General features: G+C 48.2%; 1 protein-coding gene across 5 annotated transcripts in view; it reads left to right on the top strand.

Annotated features, from left to right (window-relative positions):
* Positions 1–19,000, top strand: part of Nlrc5 (NLR family CARD domain containing 5) — an 81,797-nt gene that overhangs the window by 8,583 nt on the left and 54,214 nt on the right. For 2 of the 5 annotated variants that reach the window (XM_076571680.1, XM_076571676.1), the window contains exons 2-6: positions 5,166–5,241; positions 12,185–12,297; positions 17,050–17,353; positions 17,965–18,024; positions 18,650–18,718. In XM_076571680.1, the coding sequence (XP_076427795.1) occupies positions 17,062–17,353; positions 17,965–18,024; positions 18,650–18,718 (421 nt within the window). In that variant the 5' untranslated portion in view covers positions 5,166–5,241; positions 12,185–12,297; positions 17,050–17,061. Of the gene's footprint in view, positions 1–5,165; positions 5,242–7,745; positions 9,245–12,184; positions 12,298–17,049; positions 17,354–17,964; positions 18,025–18,649; positions 18,719–19,000 lie in introns of those variants that run through there. The other 3 variants (XM_076571678.1, XM_076571679.1, XM_076571677.1) reach the window with 3 other exon arrangements.

The following is a 19,000-nucleotide window of genomic DNA, read 5'->3' as shown; positions in this document are numbered from 1 at the left end:
CTCAGGGAGGGGCGGGGCCCCATCAACACCACCTCCCCACCCCTGCTTTCTCTGACTCACACATTCTTTCCACCTCTGCTTTCACAATGCTCCCTAAGCCTTCCAGTGCAAGTATAGATGTCCTGTTTATGGCCGGGCACTCACCATCCATTTGTCCTCAGTGCTTTGACCAGCGAGTCTCTGTGGTCACCACTGGCCACTGTAAAGATGGAGTTCCTTTGACCCAGGCTGACAGCAGCATTAATCTGAATTTGGGCTTTCATCTGGATATTTCTTCCCCAGCTTCTAGAGTGTTCGATTTTTGTGAGTTTATTGCCTATGCTGTTGGCTGGTGAATCTGATTTTTTTAATTACTGAAAGACCTGAGGAAGTCTGTGTTTGGGAGAAAAGCTGGATATCACCTTCTCATGAGGGACACTTGTAACGTTTGGGAGAGGAGAGGCAAGGAGCTGTGAACCGTGGTGACTGGAGGATGAGGGAAGCAGGGCTGGGTAATGTTGCCACCCCTCCCACAGGAGTTCCAGAGCCCTGTGGGGAGGCCACAGCTTCCTCAGAGTGGTAGTGTGGCCGGTGGTTTGGTGTCCCAGTGCATTCTCCCTCTCAGAAAAGGCAGATGCACCCTGCTGACATCCAGGCATAGATGTGGTTGCTGTGAACATTCCTGGCAGCCAGAGCTTTGCTCCGATGCTGGATTGCTTCCTCAGGCTCGTTCTAAAGGTAGACTTCTCAAGGAAGAGGTTGGCCTTTATTTATTATTTTATTTTATTTTTATTTTTTTGTTTTTCAAGACAAGCTTTCTCTGTGTAGTTTTGGTGCCTGTCCTGGATCTCGCTCTGTAGACCAGGCTGGCCTCAAACTCACAGAGATCCGCCTGGCTCTGCCTCCCGAGTGCTGGAATTAAAGACGGTCAGCGCCTTTATTTTTAAAATGCTTGAAACCATGTTGCTAAATCCTGAAAACTGTATTAATAGATGGCTGCTATGAGTAGCCCAGAGGCCCATCTTATGGGCAGAAAGATGAGCCAATCTCACCGCAGTCGGCATTAGTGGTCTCAAGGTCTTGTGCTGGGAAAGAAACCACTGACTGTTTTACGTCCTCTCGCTGACATGGACAGGTCAGAGATCCTATAGCTAAGGACTCACGCAGGAGGTGTCCACCCAGTGAGCTCAGGAGGCTGGGGGACGGGGCTTTGGGTTAAGTCAAATCGTAAAGGGAAACGTTCGTTGTTCTCTTTTCGGTTCCTGTGTCCCATACCCTTCTTAGTCACAGAGAAACCTCCCAGCCGGTGTCAGGTGTCTGTGGAGCGCGACATTAGGAAGGATCAGCGCAGTCATGAGGGGGCCAGACCTCAGGTGGGAGCTGGGAGCGACACCAGCTCCAGTTCCACAGCCGCATCTGGTTTGCTTCTGGGGGTTTCTTTTAGGGAATTTCTTCAGTCCTTGGTGAGTAATACTTAAAATACTTAAAAGGGAGATGGTTTCCAAAATTTTGGGAAGTGACGCTCAGGTTGTCATACCAGGTAGTCTTCATATGACAAATGGGTAAAAAAAAAAATCTAGGAAATTGCATACATCCTTGAAGAGCAGGCTGTGAGGGAACATCCTGCAGTTTATTTCTGCAGTTCTTAAAACCTTCCAAGTGACTGAGGCTTTGTCTGTAAGCAGAAAGTAATATAAATCTGCTGAAACAAGCATTTCGTTTTAAGAGAAGACCATTGTCTTTCCATTTGGGCACAGCCCCAGGTTCATCCCGAGGCTTAGGCTTTATTATTATTATTATTATTATTATTATTATTATTATTATTATTATTATTATTTTATGATGCTAGAGATTGAACCAGGAGCTGGCTGGCATGCCATGTGTGTTTTTATACAGCATAGCTCATTGGTGGTGGGGCAGCATTCTACCAATATAGCTGTGTCCATCCATAATCCATCACCTTCACACCCAGAATGCCACAGTATGGTAACAACTTATTGTGGGTGTCTGGGTTGTTCAAACATGACTACAGGAATCTCCCTACCCCAGAATCAGGTGCCCAAGTTGGTTCCATAGCCCAAGTGGCTTTCTATGCTACAAGAATGTATTTATCACTGTTCAAGAGGCTAAAGTCTAAGGTTATGATGCTAACATGGTATGTTCCAGGGGTCCCTTCTCTGAGCTGCATACTGCCAACTTATTTTTGTATGCTTGTATGATGGAAAGAGTACTGTAGAGCATGCTGGGCATTTCAATGAGGAACAAGCCCTACTCCTCCCCCACATCCACCCCAAACCATTGGGGGTTAGGGTTTCAACATATGACTTGGGGGATGACGGAAATACTGCGATCGTAGTCCCACATGCTCTGGCCATTGGCATTGTCTCGCTTTCTGCCAAGTGGAGTGGCGAGGTCCTAGAACGGACGTGTGCCTAGATGTTAAAGTGAGCAAGCGATCCTGCGGATGAACCTCACCTGGGAATTTACCCCTCTTCCTCTCACTTCTGACCCGTTCCTTGCTCTCTGCTTAGCCTCCCACAGCAGGACTGTATACTTCTGGGCAAGCTGACTCCCTGCCCTGGGAGCTAAGATTTTCAAACTTTAGTTTCGTTCTTGTTTGTGTGTGGCATTCTGGGCCCTGCCTGCAGGATAGAGAACCTGACAGAGCCACCCTGTGGGGACCTAAGGTGTGAAAGAAGAGAGACTAAGGTAGGCATCTCCCTTGGAGACACCCCCTCGGGATCTTTACACGGACATAGCTGCCCATGTGACCTTCCAGTCCCCGGGGCCTTTGGAGCCTCACAGAAGGTTGGCATAACCAGGACTTGGATTGCTGGAGGAACAGCGTTAGATATATGCATAAAGAACCAGTTTCTTCCCAGGAATGGAGAACTGGTGTCATCATGGTCTGGCTATGGTCCCTAGATAGTTGCTGTAGCAGCCACCAGGGGACTTTCCACTGCATGAACTCCACCCTTGAGACTATGCTAATAGATAGCTCACCCCGCCCCTGCGTAATTCAGATGTGCAGACAAGTGCAGGCCTCTGGTCTGGAGAGGCCAGGGAGAGGGTTACAGCACCCAGACACATGTGGGGCCTCTCCTCTGGATGATGGGCCCAAGAACCCAGGGCTGAGTGGTAGAGACCTTCCTCCCCAGCTATCTGCTGCTCCAGCACCCTGGTCCCAAAGGACGGCTCATTTGGATTCCCTAGGGGCCTCAGTGGAGAGTCTGATCCTTGAGAAGGAGGCAGCTCCATGACATGTGCTGAGCTGGGAGTCAGATTCCCAGGCCTTTATTGATGGAAATGTTAGGCTGAAGCCCAGGTCTGGAGGGGGTGCAGAACCTATCTCTAGATGGCAACAGCTATCCAGAGCATGGTGAGGTGAGAAATGTCCCTTGCTTACAGCTCTGAGGCACAAGCCTGAGGGGTCCTTTCTTTGGGGGTGAGGTTTCCATTCCCTCCTCTGTAAAGCACTGTGACCACATGGTTTACCTGCAGGGTTTTCTTGGTAGGTTGATTTGGGGGTTTTGGGTTTATTTATATAGTGTATTACTATGTAGCTTAGGTTGTTCTTTCTCTCTCTCTCCCTCCCTCCCTCCCTCTTTCATTCCCTTCCTCCTTCCCTCCCAACCCCTAGGGGTTGATCCTAAGACCTCAAGCATGCTAGGCAAGCACTCAATGGCAGCTACATCTCCAGCCCTGTCTTCGAACTCATTTTTCCGCCTCGGGCTCCTTGCCTGGCTTGAGGTAACTTTTCTAAAGCGAACATTCACACACCTGCACACATTATCATTACCTACTAAAGTGTATGGATCACAGATGTTTCTTACCTGCTCTTCTAGCTTCTGTGAATAAAGGGAAAGGATTGCTGGCATCACCCCCCCACCCCAGCCCTCCCCCCACCCCCCCCACCCCCCACCCCCTGCCAAGGCACCCTTCACCACAGGGACCACGAAGGAGGGAGAGTCTTGTGGACCAGGCCTGGCCCCATTGTACCAACATTGCCTTCCCCTCTTAGGACCCACTTACCCGTCTGTGCCCCTCGCAGCCAGGGCACCTCCAGCTCTGTCACCCCTTTGATTCTCCAATGTCCGACAGCATTAGCCGCCCTTGGGGGAAGGCAGAAACTCTGGTTCTCTGTCTTGACTTTTTGTGAGCTGAGCTTGATGTGAGGGGTTCTGAGGGGACCCTCTGGCCTCTGTGACTTGAGTTCATGTCCGGGTCCCCAGACCCTGACTTGTCTACCCAATCTTGAGAAACTAACCCCAGCAACACTTCCTCTGCTGAGGTACTTCTGTCCAAGTGACTGTCGCCATGACTAGAGGTGGCTTTCTGGTCTCCCCGGGGCCATATTCTTCCTGTCCCTGAGGTTAGCATTCCATGCCCTTTCATTTCTACCCTCCTCTTTCTACCCTACGTCCTCTTTCCAGCCGGCACCACAGGGTCAGAGCTTCTCATCTTGGCCCTCTCAGCAGGCCCTTAGCAGAAAGAAGGAAGGTGGAAACCCCCTTAATCAAATGAAGACACAAGGTTCTGTTTCCCAGCTCATACATCCCTCCACAAGCCTAGGGCCCCAGGCAAGAGAGAAGTCAGTGGAATTGTAGCCAGCAGTCTGCGATGCACACCTGTCTCCTCTCACGTCCCTCCCTTTCTTCTTCAAACCCAGCACCGGGCTGGGGGTGGGGCGGTACCGAGGAAATAACAACAATGCCAGCAGTGAGAAGAGTTAGCAGGAGCAATTATTCTCACACAGCAGGTACCACCATGTCAGACAGGGCATACTTCACGGCAGCCTGACCAAGAGCCTGGAATCGTGATCCAGAGATAGAAACTACTGTGCACCCCTGCCACATCCATGGCACTGGGCTGCTCATGTCTGAATCTGTCTCCAAAAGGTGACCCTTAGCTGAGGGTCTCACCTCACTAGAGAGACCTGATGATTTGCCTTCCCTTAATAAGCCTGGCCAGAAACCGTGGCTGACCTGGATGTCCACGAGCCTGTGTCTCCTGGCAGGAGCAGTCACCCACACCCCGATATAGAGTCAGGCTTTCTCCCACTCTTTTGCCTAGCCTTTGTGGCCACACCATCCTGTTTACCTCGTCCCTTCATAAACAACTTCCATAAGGACCTGTCTTGGGCTCTGCTTCTAGGAATCTGACCTATAACATCCCTCAATTTGCAGAATAAGACATTGAGATTCCAAGAAGCTGAGTAACCCATGAAGTCTCACAGCTGGTGCCCACCAGACAGAAGTTCAGGTCAGTATCAAATGATCAAATCGTATAACATAATATGAATAATCAAAATAACAATGAAAGATTATCTTTATATACATAAGAAATAGCAAGTACCACCATAATGAGAAAAGAACACAGTAAAGTTCACTGCGTTAAATGTGAAGGCTTGAAGTGTTTCAGACTCACAGGAGCCATCAGCTTAGGAGGCTGAGGCAGGAGGATTGTGAATGTGAGGATAGCCTGAGCTTCTTAATGAGAATGTTTCAAACAAAACAAAACAAAAAAGCTAACTAAATAAAAGAAAAAGCAAAATTTTCGAGAAAATATCACACAACTGTATACTATACTAATTTAAATATCCTGAAAAATGAGCAATTATTAAAAAAAACAGAAACTGCTAGCCATTAATTAAAAGTAAGTGGAAGACAACCAATACAATGAGAGACATTTTTTAAAAGATTCGTGTGTTTATTTTAATTGTGTGTATATATGTGTGTCTGAGTGGTGCATCCGCATCCTGGTAGGAGGGTGCTGAGTCAGTAGAAACTGGGGTTGCAGGTGAGTGTGAGCCACATGCAGAGGGTGCTGGGAATTGAACCCAGGTCCCATGGAAGAGTAACCAGTGCTCTTAATCACCGAGCCATCTCTCCAGCCTCCAGTGTGTAGATTTTTTGTTTGGTTTTGTCTTTTTGTTTTGCAAGACAGGGTTTCTCTGTATAGCCCTGGGTGTCCTAGAACTTGCTGTATAGCCAAGGCTGGCCTCGAACTCAGAGAGATCCACCTGCCTCTGCCTCCCCAGTGCTGGGATTAAAGGCGTGCACCACCTGGCTTCAGGGTACTTTTAATTAGCATTTCTTTGCTCGTTAAGGATGTTGAACAATTTTTCACATGCTTATTGGCCATCTGAACTTCATCTCCTGGTCAAAGTACATGACAGACTCAAAATAAATTACTTTCATGAGAAGTAAATATTTGAAATGGAGTACTGAGAATTAAAAGAGGTAATCCCAAAGGACATTTGCCTGGTGTTCAGCAAATATTCCCCATGTTGTTTATTTACATTTGTCAACCTCATTTTCAATGAAATGTAATATCATTCATTTCCCTGTCTCTCTGTCTCTGTCTCTGTCTCTGTCTCTGTCTCTCTCTCTCTCACACACACACACACACTACTACTACTACTATTACTACTACAAGTAGAATAAAGTATTTTCTCAATAGGTTTGAATTATTTTTTAGTTTAAATATTCCTTTCTAGTCAGTCCAAATTCTTATCTCTATCACTACCTTCATGTATGCATTTTAGGACTTCAGTGTTTAGGGGATTTTCATTTTTTAGAAGCATCACCCATCATTTCCTGTGCTTACCATCATTTCCCTTCTTTATGCATTGAGGAAATGAGTATTCTAGCTTTTGTTTCTGTTTGTTGTTTGGTTTTTGTCCTGGAACTCACTCTGTAGACCAGGCTGGCCTCAAACTCATAGAGATCCTCCTGCCTCTGCCTCCTGACGGCTGGGATTAAAGCAGTCAACTGCCATTCCTGGCTGATACCCTAATTTTTTTTAATGTTGATGATTATATGATTTTAAAATCAAGAGGTACATATCAAAATGGTGGGGGGGGGCAAGAGCTAGGCTGGAGAAAACGCCTCAGTGGTTTAGATCTCTTACTGCTCTTTCAGAAGATCAAGATTTGGTTCCCAGCACCCACATAGTGGCTGACAACTGCCTGTAACTCCAGTTCCAGGGGATCTAATGCCCTCTTCTCACCTCCGTGGCTTCTTGCATGCATGTGGTGTACAGACAAACACTTGGGCACACACACACACACACACACACACACACACACACGATTAAATAATAAAACAAAATAAAATAAATGGTGCAAAGTGACCGGAAGAGTACAGTGGAAGCCAGGCAAGGGGGTGCAGTCTGTCACCCCAGCTTCTGGGCAGTGGAGGCAGGAGGATCTGAAGTTCAAAGTCATCCTCAACAACACAGAGGGTTAGAGGCCAGCCTGGGCTACATGTCTTAAAACAAACAAAAAAGAGTACAGTGTAATAAAGGACTGTCCTCCCTCTGTTGTCCCTCAGGTCCCATCTTCAGATATAATTTGTCACTAGTTTCCTGTGTAGCTGTCCAGAGTTGTTGTCCATGTATACAGACACATTTGAAAAATATAGTTGTTATGGGTATGATACACATACCTGTGATCCCAGCACTTGGGATGCAGAAGGCAGGTTGTGAGTTCAAAGCTTATCTGTGCTGCAGAGCAAGTTCCAGGCAACCTGAGTTATTTAAGGGGGCCCTATTTCAAATTCAATCAATAAGTCAATTGTCAAAGCTTTTTTCTTCCAAACGTTTCAATTAAATAGAATTACATTATTTCCCCTCCCTCCTCTTGCCAAGCTCTCCAAACACGTCTCCTACACACACACACACACACACACACACACACACACACACACACACACACACGCGCGCGCGCGGGTGGGCGCATGTGCACTTGCTTCCTCTCAAATTCATGGTCTCAGTGGAAGTGATGGTGCACGCCTTTAATCTCAGCACTTGGGAGGCAAAGGCAGGCAGATCTCTGTGAGTTTGAGGCCAGCCTGATCTACATAGCCAAGGCTACAGTTCAGAGGTTTAGTCCATTATCATCATGGTGGGAAGCATGGTGGCATATAGGCAAACAAGGTGCTGGAGAGGTAGCTGAGAGTTCTACACCTGGATCCTCAGGCAGGAGGCAGAGAGAGTGACACTGGGCCTGGCTTGAGCATTTGAAATCTTAAAGCCCACCCCCAGTGACACACTTCCTCAAACAAGGCCACAGTACTCCAAACAAGACCACACCTCCTAATAATGCCACTTCCTATGAACCTACAGAGGCCATTTTCATTCAAACCACCACACTCCGACTCCCACATTTCTTCATTGCCTACAGTTCTTTGTCTATGTCCCTGTGAGATTCCCCCTTCCATGTTAGCATGTCTGTTGGTGGTGTAACTTGTTCAGGTCTTGTTTAGCAGCCATGTTGTTGAGGTACCATGGCTGTAGCTTCCCTGTCATTTCTAGGAGACACAGTCTCTTACAATCTTTCTTCCCGCTTAGTTACTGCTCTATTGCTGTGAGAACACACCGTGACCAAGGCAACTCCAGTTTCTAAGAGTTAGTCCATTATCATTATGGTGGGAAGCAGACCAGCATGCTGCTGGTGCTGGAGTGGGAGCTGAGAGCTTTATATCCTGATCTACAGAGAGAGAGAGAGAGAGAGAGAGAGAGAGAGAGAGAGAGAGAGAGAGAGAGAGAGAGAGAGGTTGGCATAGGCTTTTGAAACCATAAAACTCACCCCACCCCACCCCAATGGCATACATACTCCAACAAGGCTGCACCTTGTAATCCTTTCCAAACAGTTCCACTAACTAGGGACCAACCAAACATTCAAACATACAAGCCTCCACGGGGCTGTTCTCATTCAAACCACCACAGCCTTCCTCCACAATGTTCCCAGAGCCTTAGAGTTGTGTTGGGAGTTGTGTTGCAGATGTATCAATTAAGTCTGGGCATCGTACAATCAGTTGTTCTATACATTTTGACCAGTTATGTAATGGTCACTGTCTGCTTCGAAGAGAAGCTTCTTCCGGGTGACAGCTACACTCATCTGTGGGTATAAGGAGGAGTATTTAGAATGTAGGTAGGAATTATGCTGATATTAGTAGAGCCTACATGAGGCCAAAGCTTTTTTAAAATTTGTATTTCTTTAGCAACCATGACTCATCTAGCCATGCCTTTTGGGTCGCTGCTTCCTATGTGTGCATCATAAATCATCTCCTGTTGAAGGACCCTGGCCTTTCCTTCAGTTCTCAGATGCAGTAGCAGGAAAGCAATCACTATTGTTGTCGGTGCGTACTGGAATTCTCACAACCTGGACTCCAATCCTTTTGAATTGGGGCAAGCTATTTAGCTTATTCCCCTGTTCCCAACTGAATGACACGCTGTGAATACTCACCGTGAAGGCCGGCTGGTGAGCATCCCCTGTCCCTGAGAGTCCTGTCGCTATGTGCCAAGGATAGTTCAAACATTTTGCAGGACAGTCTGTACTGCCTCCTAATAAGTGTAAGTCACTAATGACATTTTAATTTTTCTGCCACACACACTGACAGTGCTACAAAGCAAACGCTAAGTGGAGGAGAGTGTGGCTATCCGCGTTGCCGAGTTCCTGTTCTGGTTTGGATTCCTTCATGAGCAAACCTGGAGACAAACACAGCTCATTCACTGAGGAGGTGGTCCCAGCAAGCACTCTGGGGACAGGAAGTGGAGGCAGGGGAGGTCAAGTTCACACTTTGGGTAATGGGAGCCTGCCTAATGAGGAGGGAGCTGGGTGTTTACACATCAACTCTCAGCATCCTTTGCCTAAGGAAACAAATTAAATCCTTGGCCTCCAGCTGAGGCACGTGTGTGTGGGTAGTCAGTCAGATGTGAACCAAGTACATGAAGGTGAAGGTGGGGGCCTGGGAGGGGCCACAGGGTTTTTAGGACATCCTCCAAAGAAAGGAACCACAGACTCACCCATCAATGGAGGACAGGCAAGCTTGCTTCAGCCATTCACTTCAGAGGCTCAATAACCCCTGGGGCCTGTGACCTTGTGACTGGGGTAATTTACATGTAATGATAACTTACAGACCTTTTCCCTGGAGTACTTATATTAGGTCTCTATCCACAAACGTAAAGCAATACCTGTGTTTGTTTCCCCCTAAATACTGCCATTGCTTGTCCTTGGCCGTATTCTTGGTGTAGTTGTTAGTCTTTTCCATGTTTTGTTAGAGCCATTGGTCTATTAGGAAAATCAGCTGATTCACATATGTAACACCTTTTCCAGAGTGTTGCTTTCATTTTATCATTGAATTTTCCACCCAAATAGAAGATTAGTGGATGATAAAGAATGTTTCATTGTAACACATTTTTCGTATACATTGTTTTCAGTAACTTTATTCAGGTGCAGAGCACTTCGTTAGGAAAATAATCAGTCCTGGTGTGAGCATTCAGGGACCAGTTGTGTGTGGGCCATATTTTCATATCTCTTGGGTCTAGACCTAGGAATGGCATAACAGGGTTTATGATAAACTTCCAAACTGGTTTCCAAAGTAGTGGTATCATTCCTGGCAGCAATATAGAGAGCTCCAGTTTCTCCAAATCCATATCAACAGAGTCCATCTTTTTCCTCACAGCCAAAGGGTGTGAAATGCTGTGTTCCCAGCTTTGTGAGCTCCAAGCAGTTTCTTAAATTATTGTTTATTATTAGGGGGGGGGGGGAATTTGACATGTGAGGGCCGTGGCGAGCACGTGGAGCTCAGAGGACAACTTTTCAGAGTCACTCTCTCTCTTTCCACCTTTACGTGGGCTGTGGGAATCAAACCCAGGTACTTGACAAGCACCTTTGCCTGCTGAGCCATCTCCCCAGTCCTAAGCAAAACATTTAAAATTCACTTAATTAAAAATGATTATTTAGGAGCTAACAAGGGGCTCAGTGTTTAAAAACATTTGTTGCTCTTGTAGAGGATCGGAGTTAAGTTTCCAAAATTTATGTTTGGAAGCTCACTAATGCCTGTGACTCCAGCTCCAGGGGATCTGACGCCCTTTTCTGACATCCAAGAGTACCCTACATGCATGTGCATACACACACACACACACACACACACACACACACACACACACACACACATAAATAAAAAGCAAAATAAATCTTTCATAATTGTTCTTTAATGGACTGTGGTGGCAAATACCATTGACTAGTGAGTTTTGCATGGATATGAGGCTCATTTGGCCTCTATACCATTCCTTTGGTCACTGTTTTCTATTTTTAACCCAAGTTCCTTACAGTGGTGACCACTAGAAGATGCTTTACTATATTTGGAAGCTTTCCCAACATACCGGCTGCCTATCCCCCAAATGGCCCTTTGATAAAATTGCCTTAAGTTCTTCTGTCTTGTGTGTTCCTGTGAATTGACTCCAGGATCTTGTGGTTGCTAAATACATGCACACATGCTGTACACAGAGCTGCAGCCTGAGCCCTGAACTGTCCAGTTCTAACTGAAAATGCCTTGCACTGTTGCATTTAACACACATCCTGTTTGCTTTTTTTCCCCAAATGACTGTTCTTGTCATCTCATCAAGGACTCGGGGGTGGCCAGATGGACTTGAAGTTGCCTTCTGCCTGACGTCAGTGTGGAGATTTTTTCCCTTCTACTTTCTGTGGTTACAGACAGGTGTGTCTTAGTCACTTTGTGTGGCTGTAACAGAATAGCACAGTCTGGGTGTCAACTGTTGCTCACACTCTCCGAAGCTGGGAAGACCCGGATCTGCATGCCAGCACATCTGCTGTGTGGTGAGGGCTTCCCAGCCTCCTGCTGTGTTTTCATGGGGAAGAAAGAGACAGTGGCTTCCTGCATCTTCTTCTAGGGACACTTGAAGATCCGCCTCACAACTTCCTTACATCTCAGTAGCCCCTCTGAGTCTCCACACTGGTGTTTTGCTGGCACCCTGTGCATTGGGAAGAACATTAAATTTGGATCACAGTAAGGTGTACTACCATGCTCAGGCTTCACCCTCCCGATCTTCTTTTAGACAGGGTCTTACTTAGCCCAGGCTGACCTTAAACTCACTCTGTATCTGAGGATAGTCTTGAACTCCTGACCTTTCACCTTGCTGCTTTCACCTTGCAAGTGCTAGGACCACACACATGCACGCATCACCATGCTCAGAACTTTCTGATGATTAAAACCGTGAAAGTAACGCTTCAAAGTAGGAAGAAAGAAGGGTACAAATGCTGACCCTCCTGGGGACTTGGTGGGCTGTGTCCTCAGAGATATCTCTAAGGCAGGGGCAGGGGCTGGAGTCCTCGACACAGCAGTGTTCCTCTTGGCTTTGGAAGAGGAGGAGATCACCACGTCTTCTCTCCCGTTAGGACCTGCACTATGGAAACAGGCTATAAACGGAAGGCCAGAGGACAAGGCACAGACACTCCGGAGACCCTGTGCGTGGGGACACTAGACCATCTATCATGATCCAGGAAGTCAGGTAGGTGTTTTTCCTCCTCTTCTCTCCTTCCCTTTCCCCTGCTATCCATTCCTTCTCTCCCTTCCTGTGGCCAAGAGTGTCATGTCCCACATCCCTGTGTCAACAGTCAGCTGTACCCTTTGGCTGCCGTGGGTGGTAGCCAAGAGTGGGCTAGGAGTTCTGATAGGGTGGGCAGGGGGCCGGGGGGGGGGCAGTCCCAGGCCCTGGGGCACCAGAGATCTCTGGGCAGGTCTGACAGGCACAGATAGGGCTTACAGCTCCAGGCCCCGAGAACTAGAGCAGGAGGAGCCAGAGACTTGGGGTTCTATGTATTCGGAGTAGAGGCTTTGGCTCAGGGCGTGGGCGCTGGGTGCTAGGCAGCTGGTGTAGCCCTCAGCCCTCAGCAGCAGCTGAGGTAGAGTTGGTGTCAGTGTTAACAGTTCTGAAAGTGTCACCTGGCTTTCGGTAATGTTATATATAGCCCCTGAGCCTCAGACATAAGGCCTCTCGGCCTTTTAATGGCAGCCAGTGTTAGCATTCCCAATTAATCCAGACCCAGCAAACTTGCCCTTGGCCACTATTCAGCATGAGAATGAAAATTATTGGCACAGACTATACGGAAGGGCTTCCAGCTTCTAATCTACCCATTTAGAGATGTTTGTTAAACTTACCTTGAGTCAGAGGGGAGACATTATCTCATGCTGCCCCCAGCATAACATTAGGCTTCAATAAAGGCTTCCCCGGAGTGACCCTTTCTTGCCTACGGTCTTCTTTATCATTGGTAGAGAGATCTGAGCCAGGAGCACGGAGAGGGGATATGGCAGCCAGGTAGACTTGGAGGTGGCAGCAGCTACAGGCTTGGCGGGCACCAGCAGGACCGTCGGGAAAGCTGCTGAAGAGTCCCAGACAGAAGCTGGGACAGAGACAGCAGGGTGCAGAGATGACACAGGACTGTGGAAGCAGCTGTGGCTGGAGCAGGAGCTGGACTACACTGTCCTCCAGGCGTCTGGGGAGTTTTCAAGCAAGCAGGCTTCCATGATGGCAGTCCTGCTGGTTGCCAAGAGAAGCGTTGTTCCGTAGACAGGTTCCCACTCAAAGCAACCAGGCCAGAGGAGGAACCTGACAAGCAAGGCTCCCCATCCACTCAGCTTATTTTTTTAACATTAACATCCCTTTCCCCTTCCTTTTTTTTTTTAATTTAATTTTTTCATGTAATATATTTTTATCATGTTTTCCCCTCCTCCAATTCCCCCCAAATCTTCCCCACCTCCCTACCCAACCAACTTTGTGTTCTTTCTCAAAAAGAAAAAAAAAGCCCACACAAATAAAATATCAAAATAAGCAAAAACCAATCAGATAAAAAAAATGCAAAAACAAAACAAAACCCCACATTAAAAAAACACAGAGTTCCTTTTGTGCTGGCCAACTATGCTGGGACATGAGACTGCCCTGGGATGTGCTGGATACACTCAGTGACACTCCATGGAAGACAAGGGAGTCTTCCTTTGCCAGCAGACACCAATTAGAGATAGTTCTTGGTTAGGGATGGGAGCCTGTGTCCAGTTCCCCCTCAGCGCTGGGACCTTGTCTGGCTTGAGCCGGCACAGGCCCTGTGCATGCCGCCACAGTCTCTGTGAGTTCATGAGTACCAGTCCTGTTGTGTCTGGGTGACACTGTTTCCTCGGAGTCATCCACCACCTCTGGCTCTTACCATCTTTCCACCACCTCCCTTTTTGCATAGATCCCTGAGCCTTGAGGGGAGAGGTTTGAGGATAACATTCTATCTAGGACCAAGTATTCCAAGCCTCTCATTCTCTACACATTGTTCAGTTCTGGAACATTATCATTCTTTTTTTGTTTGTTTGGTTTTTCCAAGACAGGGTTTCTCTGTGTTGTGTAGCTCTGGCTGTCCTGGAACTCACTCTGTAGACCAGGCTGGCCTCGAACTCAGAGATCCACCTGCCTCTGCCTCTCAAGTGCTAGGATTAAAGATGTGCGCAACCGCCAAAGGCTGAACATTAACATTCTTACAATACTTAACAAAGTGTAACGCCTGGCCAAGTACCCTTAGGGAGAGTTGAGTACTGACTTTTGTCTCACAGAAGAGCTCTGGTCCACATTGTCCTCTAGCCCAGACTCAGGTTAAAGGAACAGCCATGATCTGAAAAGGAAGAGGGGAGCAGACATCAAGGTGAGTCACATACTGGCTCTTGAAATATCTGTACAAAATGTGACCTGTGTCATTTTTAACATATTTTACCAGACAAAACAAGTTTCACAGCCACACCCAAATGCAAAGGGATGGTTTCCTATGACACCATCAAGGGCCCAGAAAGAGGGGAGCAGGGCATCTGTAAAGGCCTACCATGGAGAATTAGTTGTAAGCTGGGCCAGTAATCATCTCCTGGCTCTGGACCATGGATCTTTGGGATGAAATCGTGTCCCAGAGGCCATTTCCCACAGAAGTCACCATGTCTATAAATGGTGAGATGTGCCCTGTTTCCCATCGAGGTTGCTGGAAGAGCTTGGTGTCTTATCTCAAGAGCTGGGACCCCTGTAGTGAAACAAAGGCTCCCTGTCAGGCTGATGTGAGGATGAGGAACTGCCCCAGCCACCTGTCCAGACCTTCTTTTCATCTGTCACCCACTGCCCTGGGTGATCCTTTCCCAAGCAGCGTGACTGCCGGACAGCATAGCCCAGTAAGGAAGCCATGCTCTTGTGTGGACACGTCCTTAGGACAAAATCACACAAAGCCCTTGTCTCCTGCTACCAGAGACTCCAAGCTTTGGAAGTTTATTGAGCTGGGAGCTAAAAACTCTTTCTTGATCCTGCCTCTGCCATGAACTTGATATTTGGTCTTGGGTACCTCCTTCTCTCTTCCTTGGCCTGAGTCATTCAGTCTCCTCCAGGGACAGTTGTCTCAGCCTAAGGATCATGGATGTGAGCACACTGCATAACTTCTAAGCTCTGGACAAGTGATGCAGGTCTCCTGAAGGAGAGGAGCCTGCGAGGAGCTGGCATGAATGCCCAGGCAGCCGCCCCCACCAAGTGCCCAGGATATACAGTGGATGTAGCAAGGCCAGCTCCTGGTGGGCCTCCCACTCCTTCTAGAGTTAGAGGTGATATCTCTGCAGATGTGAGGATTAGCTAACCTATAGTACACCCAGAGAATACCATGCCTAACACAGTAAGTATTTTGTAAGTTTTGATGGAGAAATATGCCCCAAACAGCTTATTTCAACATATAGACCACCATTTAATTAACCCATCTGTTTGCTACTCATGTTACTTCTGATTTTTAATTATTATAAATAATCGTGCAGTGAACAGTTTTATAATTTAAAAAAAGTTGTGTATCCATGATGGCTTCCTACTGCATGTGGAGTTACTAGATTGGAACCATCGCTCATTATTTTAGGGTTCTGCTTTGGAAACGCCCTTTGCCTGCTATTGGAACTCTTCCCAGCAGGCTTTCGTAAGCTTCCATCTAGAGGGGGGAAATTGGGCTGGAGAGATGGTTCAGCAGTTAAGAGTTCTTGCTGCTCTTCCCCAGGTCAGGATCCCAGCACCCACATCAGGCAGCTTAGAACTGCTTGTAATCCAGGGAACCCAATGACCTCTTCTGGCCTGTGCAGGCGCCCACACACATGTGGCATACAGTCACACAGACACAGACACATAAATAATAAAACGCAATCTTTGGAAAGAGAGAATTAGCTGAGAGAGAGAGAGAGAGAGAGAGAGAGAGAGAGAGAGAGCAGATGGTTTGTAGTAGCTAAGACGTGGGCCCACTATACACAGAATTCCTTAAGTGACAGTATTTTGAACCAAATAAAAATGTATTTCTCAGTCATATAATAGAGGGCTAAAGGCACAGAGTCCCGGGAAGGTGAGCAACTTTACCCACACATTCCTCAGCACTGGCTTTTCTACCTTGTGACCCAACATAGCTGCCCAAGGTCTAGACATCCTGTTAACATTCCAGCCACCAGGAAGAAGCAAAAGAAGGCAGATAACATTCCACTTGCATCCCACTGGCCAACCCTACCCCCCATGGTGTGGCTGTGTCTAACTATTAGGGAGGCTGGGGGATCCAGTCTATTCAGGATAATCAGGGAATAGCTGGGAGTTCCAGTACTAAGAAAGAAAGAACAGAATTAGCAGTGGCTAGATGTCTCTGTCATGAAATTAATTCAGACTGAAAACAGCACATATGGTCCATGGAAACAGCATCCTTAGAGCCCTGTACACTTTGAAGAGCTGGTAGACCTGGTTAGCTGGGGTATAGTTACAGATGAGGGAGGGTGCGGAAGCAGGCCCGTCTCTGAAGCTGATCATGAGCAGATACATCAGCACAACGTGGAGAGGCCAGGTTACTTTCTGTTGCTGTGATAAAATACACTGACAACAGAGAAAATACGCTCACAGCCCAAGGGTACAGTCCATCACGTGGGAAAGTCAGGGTGGCAGGAGTGTGAAGTTGTTGGTTACAGTCGCATCCACTGTCAGGAAGCAGGGAGTGACCAATGCCAGTGCTCGGCTCCCTCCCTTCACCCCCTACAGCCCAGGATCCCAGGGAATTGTTCCATCCACAGTTGAGATGAATCCTTCCTATCAATTCATGTAGTGCAGATGATCCTCCACAAGTATGGCCAGAGGCTCATCTCCCAGATGATTCTCAATTCTGTCAGGTTGCCAATTAACACAACTCCAGCCTGCCCCCCGCCCCAACTCTCCTACCCTCAAGTTCACCATTTCCCCTCATCTCCACAGGGCCAGCTTCTGATGGACCCTGAGAGCCTTCAGCTGGGCACTGAGAACCTGTGGGCCTGGCTTGTGAGGCTGCTGAGTGAAAACTCAGCATGGCTGGACGCCCAGGTTAGGTTCTACCTCCCGACCGTGGACCTGGACTCCAGCAGCAAGGTCCCCGATCCTGAGATCATTCGTCATCAGCTCAGGAGGCTGTACACCCAGGGCCTGGAAACGTGGCAGTCTTTCATCTATAGTCTGTGCATGGAGCTTACTGTGCCTCTAGACCTGGAAGTACCACTGCTGAGCATCTGGGGCCAGAAAGATGGTAAGGGCCCACATGGGAGGTACGAGGCTGCCAGCACAGCCTTGTGACCTGCAGAGCTCTGCCGCCGCCGCCCCCCCCCCCAGTGACCCATCTGGTCACACAGAGAGGACATAGAAGAGCCATACATTCCAAATGCCTGCAATGACCAAGAGGCTTCCTTCTATGGTTCAGTCAGAAGACCTCAGCCCCTACTAATAAGCAGGGGGTTGAGTATTCCATTCAGCACCTTTTTGAGTGTAGCACTGAGAAGGAGCCCTTGGATAGAAAGTGGAAACTCAACCATGAGCTCTACCAGTGTGGAGGTGGGGACACATACTCATGCACACATGAGCAGACTGCACATACACGCACGTGAACACATACACACACAGATGTGTGTGCAGACATACATCCTCGCTGACATGTGCACTTGTATACATACATGTATACATCTGCACATTGCTGCATGCAGAGTGCATGGCCTGCTTCCCTGGCAGACGGCTTGGGTGTCAGTTTTTAATCTCTGGAACCTACGGCTGTCCCCAGAGCAGACACCACTCAGCGCTATCCAGGCACCACCATGACACTGTATCCCACATCCCTAGTGGCATGCGTTCTGCTCTGTCTTACAGAATTCTCTAAGCAGATAGGAGCTGGTGAGGACAGCCATCCTGGACCTCCGCTGCACCATGGTGAGATCTGGGGCTAGGGCTTGGGGTGCCGGCTGATAGGGCTTTGGGGTGCCAGCTGATATGCTCAGTCTTCACCTTAAGCTAGTGCTGGCTAGTGACCACCATTTCTTCCTCAGCACGTGGACCAAGTCCCACCTCCTCCTTCTCTGTGACTTTCAAGACCTGCCCCACTGTCTTTTACCAGAGATCTAGTTTGGGGCCCTGGAAGAGACTGAGTGTGGCTGGTCTCAGCCCTATAGATCCACTGTCAGGTGTTACCCAGGAAGCCTGTTCTCATGTCCCCTGTCCCCACTTTGTGACATTATAGGAAGGCAGGTATCGTCATGGTGTTGATGTGTATTAACAAGGACCAGCTGCAGGCTCAACCAAGTAATCGAAAGCTTCACTCTCACAGAGTCTGCCCCTTCCCTGGTGGACATGGGGCTTAGAATGCCCTGCTGTGGGCCTACTTGCTCCATCCTGGACCAGGGCCTGAAGCTTGCTGGTGAAGCTATGGAGATGGCCTTCTCATAATCCTAGGGTGTCTCGTTCTTCTCTGCCTGGGCCCACTCGTGGAACAGAGCACCCCAAAGTTGTTGCCTGGGTCCCCATTTTCTCCCCCATGCCCTTACTCCTCTCTTTCCAGGTGTCAAGCGCCCTTCTCAGAGCTGTGGGTCCTCCCCCCGCCGGAAGCACTGCAGGAAACAGCAGCTAGGTGGGTCACGGGAGCAGGGAACCCCACGTAAGACTGGGTTGCCCTGACGTTGATCACAGACAGATTCTAGGCCTTGGCTCTGGATGAGAAGCTTCTGAGGCCCAGTGGCTTGTTTTCCAAGCCTCTAGGAGAGAAATACTGAAGGTCCTGAGTGAACAGGAGAGGAGACAGGGTATCTCAAGGACAAGTTTGTCATTTGACTTTTCCAGACTGTCCTCCAGGTTGTGGGAACACCAGGGTGGTAACCAGTGTGACCTCAGGCCTGAGCCCTCAGTGGCCATC

The sequence above is a fragment of the Peromyscus maniculatus genome, chromosome 5, assembly GCF_049852395.1.
Source record: "Peromyscus maniculatus bairdii isolate BWxNUB_F1_BW_parent chromosome 5, HU_Pman_BW_mat_3.1, whole genome shotgun sequence".
Taxonomy (NCBI): Eukaryota; Metazoa; Chordata; class Mammalia; order Rodentia; family Cricetidae; genus Peromyscus; species Peromyscus maniculatus.
The sequence above is the reverse complement of the archived record's forward strand: the minus strand, read 5'-3'. Positions and strand labels throughout refer to the sequence as shown.